This window comes from Olea europaea, chromosome 1 (assembly GCF_002742605.1).
Source record: "Olea europaea var. sylvestris chromosome 1, O_europaea_v1, whole genome shotgun sequence".
Lineage (NCBI taxonomy): Eukaryota > Viridiplantae > Streptophyta > Magnoliopsida > Lamiales > Oleaceae > Olea > Olea europaea.
The window spans coordinates 9,689,104-9,696,688 of NC_036237.1; the positions used below are offsets into that span (position 1 = coordinate 9,689,104).

The following is a 7,585-nucleotide window of genomic DNA, read 5'->3' on the forward strand; positions in this document are numbered from 1 at the left end:
AGGTTGGGTAAACAGGTTAGCCCATGCTGGTGATCCTGCTGCGGAAATAGCAGGAAACACAGCTTATCCAGTAAGATTCTCTTTCCTTCCATTAATTTACAACGCCCTTGCATCGTTTCAACCATTTACTGAACTGTCATGTAGCAGAGAACACCACTACTGCCAACGTAATTGACTCCCAAGTCGTGGACCTGAATGAAAGGAAATAACGACCGACCAAAACTAATACCAGCTTATCTTTGATGATATAACCAGATACGCGTGTCCACCTGTGGAAAATCTTTTACTGCAGCCTTGGAAATAAGGGAGCATGAGAAGACCACCACCAATCCCCACAGTTTTATATACATTTTTCATCTGATCGATTTTGGGTTTAACTTCCAAACATTGCAACATATTACAGTTATTACCAGAGAAGCGAGAATCTGTTGGTGAGGATGCAAGAAGAAACAACCAGAAGATCAAACTGAACAAATGTCTTGTGACGATACAAGCGTGGCATCCAATAAAGTTAGCTCACTGAAGTATATATGGAAAAAACATAACACGACAACGTGATCATAAGACAGACAAACCGTTAAATTTAGCGATTTAACATATGGTTGAACACGTATGTGTCTATATGTGAATCATCAGCAATTTGAAGTGATGAAACAGCCTGTGCTGCAAGGACACCAGGAGATAATCCTGCAGCATCCCAACCTTCCTCTTCAAAATATTGCCCATTGAAATCTCTTTCCCGAGGATTAGAAGAGACGATCCAGTCAGAATTCCCATGATGACTCCACATGTACCCATATCTCTGAGCATCAGAAAACCAACCTATCCCTTCTAGCGAATATTTTGACAATTCATGATCAGGAACTAGTCCCTGCCTTCCCCCCATAATGAGATCAAAGTTGCTGCAATGATCCCACGAGGTAAACCCCTCGTCCTTCTTCAGCATAACATGACGTACATGACGTGAATCCTCTGAATCTTCACCAAGCAGGACATGCATTGCAACTGCCTCAGCTATTGCGGCACCTTCTTCATCCAGCCTCTGCTGTTCTTCTTTCTTTTTCTGCTTCTTTTTCTCGAGTTCGGAACGAATTGCTGCAGAAGTGGCCAAGGCCTTCTCCAAGCGCCTCTTTTTTTTCTCAGCTTGTTTAATACGATCTAGCTCGTCCTTCACCTGCTTCTTTTTAGCTTTTCTAATATCAGTATGTACTTTTGCACACTCATTCATGTCTCGTATTTAACTTCTTTTCTTGGTTTTCTTTCTACGTTTTTTCAATTCCTAAGATGTATACATTATCAGTTTACCTATATGTTTCCTTTTTCTAAAAAAAAAAAAAAAAAAAAAAATTTTTTTTTTTTTTTTTTTCTTTTTTTAAAAAAAAAAAAAAAAAAAAAAATTTGTTATTTACTTTCTATTAGCATACTAAATTCCCAAATTGGAAACTAATATAATTTTTATAGTAATGATGCCTGTATCTACACCCACTCGGGCCTGAAGGAATACCTCATTTTACGCTCAATACATTCCCAAAAAGAAATGATAGGAGAGAGGAGCAGAGAAAAGTGGTAAGCACTCCTTGATCTGTTCCTTGCCATTCTTCCCAATATCCCATCACCCTTACTACCCATATCTAAGACACTAATTAAAAGAATAAAGCAACTACAATTAACAACAGCAACTAGTCTGTCCTTTATGGTTCAAAGGACTCCCATGGCCTTCCCTCCTGCAATCCAGATGAATACACTGAGTGAACGATTGTCAGGGATGATTGAAAAAATTAAAAAAGAAAAAAAAAAAAAAAAAAAGGTGCAATATGATCATAAGACGCTGCAATCCTATCCAATACTGTGTCCCATACACGTAATGAGTATGCAGCTGCTAATAACCAAAATAGCGTGTAGCATTTTTCCAAAAAGAAAAACCGCTAAACCACAGACAGCAGTATGGCATTAGAAACACTGTAATAACGCAACTATAGTATTGCCACAACATTTATTGCTGACACAATTACAACATCAGAAATCACAAAACTCAACCGGGAGATATTACCAAAATTATCTAATAAAACAGTAAGGGTGTGTTTGATTGGAGGTGGAATTCCATGGAAAATGGAATTGGAATTCCACCTTCCAATTTAACCTTGTTTGATACTCATTTTTTTTTATCTAGAAATGAAATTCCATCTTTGGTGCTACATAAGCCAATTTCCATTAATTCAAGGAAATGGTGGGAATTGCAATTCCCAGTTACTGTAGCATTTTTTTTATTTTTTTCGAATTTGTTTTTTTGGCAATGGAAATTTTTACGATTCCCAGGAAAACAATTTCTAGACAATTTAATTCCGTAAAATTCATTTTCTAAACAATTCAATTCCATCTTTGCAATCAAACGGACCTAAGTAAATCACTACAAATGAAATAAAACCTTAACCACCCAGCTGTAAGCAAATTTACCATCTCTCCATTAAATTCATCGAGTTTCAAGATTAAAAATGCATTAAAACGAAAAGGATTCCTAATCCTACACTTGTGCAACTCCTCAATTATATGATTTCTTTTTCCTTTTTACTCAAAAGAAGCCTCAATTTTGATTGAAAGCCCAGGTCAACTGAGTTCATAGGTCATTGATTCAGTAATAATAGTGAAGTATAATAGCTTATAATTTCACTTCAGTATGATCAAAATACATTTCCAAGCATGTAAAACTTAACCCCAAAATTCAGATCCAAAAACTTAACAGTTATCATAACCAGAAAATCAAAGCCACAGAACTATGCTTATATTCAATCACCTACCTATAGATTTAAATTAAAACCAAATCAAATTCTTAATTCATATCCCAACAAATCCATAACTTTGTATCACATAAATCCAATTGGTCCAGATGCCAAAATCTCCAATCCAAACAGAATTCAACAATATATGATATTTACCAACAGATCAAAATACACAAAACCCATATCACAAAAATATCAGCCAAAAAGAATAAAAATCGTATAAAAGAAAACGTGAAAATTAAGCAAACCTGATAGATTAAAGAAGAGAGAGGGCCGCCTTCAAAAACCTTAATTTTGTAATAAGAAACAAGTAGAAAATTAAAAAAGAGTATTATCGTTTTGATGTATAAAGAGCGTTTGGATGTGTAGAAAATCACTCAGTTTGCGTTTGTCTGCATCTGCGTCTCTATCTGTGTGTAGTATGTGTGTGAGAGAGTAGGAGATTTCAACAGAAGTCGTCAAACTTGCATATTTTTCATATTAGTCATTTAACATTAATTTATTCTAATCTGATCACTTTAATTTATATTTTTAGTTGAATTTAACTATTCCGTAGGTAACCTTACCCAAATTAAGCTCATGTTTTGTTTAGCGAAAAAAGTTGTTAAAATTTTAATTCAAAAATAATAATTAATTTTAACAATACATTTCATCGAATCCATAACTTTTATCAAATTTTCAATCATATATTTCATCAATTTTTATCAGAATTTACTAAAAATCTAATTTTTAACAAAATCAAGCAGGTTCTAAAAAATTTGAAACATGTCGACACAATTTGTGATGCAACGTATATTTCAATAATTTAGCTAGAAGGATTGTTCTAGCATATTTTCCTTTTTTTTTTTCATTTGGAAGAAGTGAATCTTCATGACGTGTAGTAGACTCGCTCCGAATTTCATCTTCAAATCACGAATTCAATGAATTTTGGCTATCGATATAGATGGAATGATTATTTTGATATAAAAGTTTAATGTTAGTGATTAAATTGAAATAGGAATAAAAACTAAGTGGTCAAATTGAAGTTGCATGACCAACGTGAGAAGGATCTAAAGTTTGATGACCTTAATGAGATTTACCTGAGAATAAAGGTCAAAGTTGGAATCCAAGACACGTGGATATTAAAGGATTGGATCTGGAACTCCTTACTTTTTCGATGGTGTAGGTTCCACGCGCCACCGTTGTACTTCACCTGTGTTCTGATGCCATTTGGAATTTAAAGGTCGAATAGATATAATTTTGATTGAAAGGTTTTGTGGGCCTACAAGAAAATTATCCTAGCCGTGGACTTGTTTGATTGTTAATTTAACGGTATAGATACGTAATAGTATAGGATTATGGATGGTCGACAGCGATAGTGAGAACAATTATGTCAACAAGATGACATCATGATCTCGTCATGGACTAAAGGGCATAGAGTTGAGGAGTTCGGGGTGCACAAGAATGTTTTAGTTGTAATTTAGGGGCTTATGTAAATTTTTTTTTTGAAATATAGAACCTATTTGGAAGTGATTTTGAGAATTGATTTTTTGACAGTTAGGAGAAAAGTGGGGTCCACCTGTGAGAGAAGAAGTCTAATATGACGGCTGGAATAGTGAAATAACGGTCAAAAAATCAATTTTTAGGTGAAAAATCGGGCCCAAACAGGCTCATAGCAAACTTTTGCTTGTTTGGAGTGCTTAAATTAGGGTTAAATCCTTCAATGGCCACTCAAATTTATATTTAATGTCATCATGGTCATCCAATTTGATTTTATTCCACCGTGACCATTCAATTTAATTTTACATCACAATGGCCACCCAATCAGGGCCGGCCTTGGGGCCAAGCCACCTAGGCAACCGCCTAGGGCCTCCAAATATGTGGCTTGGGCCCAGGGCCTCAAAACTCTTAGTAATACCACCAAGGAGCAGTCCAATAGTCCAGCAGAAACTTAGGCACTTCAGGAAATTGAACGGACATAGGAAAGAAATTGAAGGGATAGGAAGGAAATTGAATGCAAGGGACCGATTCGACCAAAAGGTAGTAAGTCATCTTCTACTCTTCTTCAATTCAGATTTCAGTCTGGACCATCTGGTGATTATTTGTTTGTTCCTTTTATTATTTGTTTATTCATTGAGGAAAAACGCGGGAGAAATAAAAGTGAAATTTTGCAGAAGGTATGCATCATTTCTATTTGTGTTTTCGAAAATGTGAACTAATTTATGAAAATCTAATCCAATGTTATTTTGATGGAATTCCCTTCTTTTTTCCCATCTTTTCTGCACTCTGATTGAAATTTGAATATACAGGTACAAAAAATCCTTAAATTGAATTTGGCTGCCTGGAGAAACACATCATGTAACGAAAATTAGAATCCTAAATTTTCTTGATATTGTGTACTTGTTCTGCAAATTGTGCAGTATGCAGACGTGTGGTTGATATTTCAGGTGACTTGAGCCTAGTATGTAATTAGAATATAAATATGAATACATTTTAACAAGAGTCTTTAAATATTTTTACCAAAGCATGATTCAGAGTTCCAATGAAGTGGAATTTGATTGCAAGTTATTCAAGCAAAGTGAGTGTATCTACAGAGTGGAGATTTGAGCTCCAAAATTTTACAGCTTGTAGTCTGTTTTGGGAGATATAAATAGTGGATATTTGGTGCGGAAATATCAATTTTCAACCAGCTCAATCTTTATCATGAGAGAGGGAGGACGAAAGGAGGGACAGCCAAAAGAATGTACTTTCAAAACTTTGTTGTATATGTTTTGTAGAAATAAATATCTTGCATCTTTGGAATTCCATGAAAAACCTGGAAGAGCAAACCCTGTGTAGGAAAATGATAAATAAATCTCCCATGAGGTATTGCTAATTCATCATGCCTTAGGTATAAATTAGTATCACAATTCATATTCTAACTCTTTTTCCACCAAGTTAGTGGTTGCAATAATGACATTTGGAGTGAGCTGTTGGATTCCTTAAGATAAAAGGTATTCCACCTAAGCTAGTTATTAGTGATCTGTTCCAGCAGTTGGTGGCATGCTTAATGGATTGCAGTATTACATAATGTTAATTGTGGAAGAATTTTGGATTTGTGGATTTCAGAATTCTGTCCAGGACAATTCAAAATTGATTTTATCGTGGAATAATATTTGTGTTTGATTTTGGAAACAAATTTCCTACATTCTGTAAAATTATAAAATTTAGTTCGAACTGTGGAAGAGGATATTATTGAATTGTGTAAAACAAATAATGTTTGTAGATATTATTGAATATTAAATCCTCTTCATTCTGGAATAATATTTGCGTTTGATTTTATTGCTCAAGTTCATCATTTATTTTGGTATTGCTCAATTCTATTTTAAATGTTATTTGATTATTTTTTGCAGGTTGATTATTGAATTCCTTCACTTAGCGATATTTGATAATCTAACATATTTTTAATTCTACTTCATCAGTCAAGTTCTAACGTTTTAATTGCTTATAATTATGTCCACTCGAAAAAACATGTTGGAAAAACTTGATTTGAGTTGTTTGATTACTAATTTTGCATCTCAAAACGTGAGAAGACTAAATATGATGTTAGCATAATCTCTCGAGTTGTAAATGATATTTTATTTTGCAATTCTATCTTTTAGATTGTACGAAATTTTCATTTGAATATAGATATATTTTTTATTTAAATATTGTTACATGTGTAAAAAAAAATGTAGGGTCTCAAAATAATTTTCGCTTAGGGCCTCCAAATTCTGAGGGCCGACAGTGCACCCAATTTCATATAAAGTTTGACCATAGCCATCCAATTTTATATAACATTTCACTATGATCACTCAACTTCTTTTCATCATTTTCACTAACTTTAATTATATAAATAAATTAATTTTTTTAAAAACATATTTTAAAAAAATATATATATTTTTAAAAAGATATAATAAAAATTTATTTTTAAAAAAAAGATACTTTAAAAAATTTAATAAAATAATAATTTATTTTAAAATTTTTTTAAATAAAATAAAAACTTATTTTAAAAAAATTACTTAGAAAAATAAAAAAATTTAAAAAAATTATTTAAAAAAATTCTTTAAAAAATTAAATAAAATAATAATTTATTTGAAAATAATAATTTTTAAAATAAAATAAAAACTTATTTTAAGAAAAGTAACTTAGAAAAATAAAATAAAAATTTATTTTTTAAAAAAGGAAAAAAATATTTTTATTTGTTTAGAATTTATTTTATATATAATGCAAAGTTACCATTTTACTCCTTTTAAAATTAGTGAAAATGATGAAAAAGAAACTTTTTAAAACGATTATTTTCATATAAATTTTTATTTTATTTCTCTTTTTAAGGAATGTTTTTAATAACTTTTTTTTCTAAGTAATTTTTAAAAAAATTAAGTTTAATTTTATTTTTAAAACTTTTTTTAAAAATAAAATTTTTTTTATATTATTTTTTAAGTAACTTTTCTTTAAAAATAAGTTTTATTTTTTTATAAGTAACTTTTTTTCTAAATAAGTTTTTATTTTATTTTTTAATTTATTTTTTATATATAAAGCAAAGTTACTATTTTACCCATTTTAAAATTAGTGAAAAGGTTAAAAAGAAGTTTGATGGCCATTATGAAATGTTATATGAAATTAGATGGTCATTGTAAAATTTTATATGAAATTGGGTGGCTATGATGACACTAAATATAAAATTGGTTGGCATGGTAAAATAAAATCAAATTGATTGGCTACGATGACACTAAGTATAAAAGTGAGTGACCATTGATGGATTTAACCCTAATTTAAGCACTTAAAATAAGCACAAAGTTTGCTATATT

At 31.4% G+C, this 7,585-nt stretch overlaps 1 protein-coding gene across 1 annotated transcript; it reads right to left on the reverse strand.

Moving 5' to 3' along the window:
• Positions 1 to 432: 432 nt before the first annotated feature.
• LOC111393327 lies at positions 433 to 3,198 on the reverse strand. Its single transcript, XM_023018815.1, has 2 exons — positions 3,026 to 3,198; positions 433 to 1,724 (listed from the first exon to the last, which is right to left on the reverse strand). The coding sequence occupies exon 2, from the start codon at positions 1,226 to 1,228 to the stop codon at positions 584 to 586; it is 645 nt and encodes a 214-aa protein (XP_022874583.1). The 5' UTR covers positions 1,229 to 1,724; positions 3,026 to 3,198; the 3' UTR covers positions 433 to 583.
• Positions 3,199 to 7,585: the final 4,387 nt, after the last annotated feature.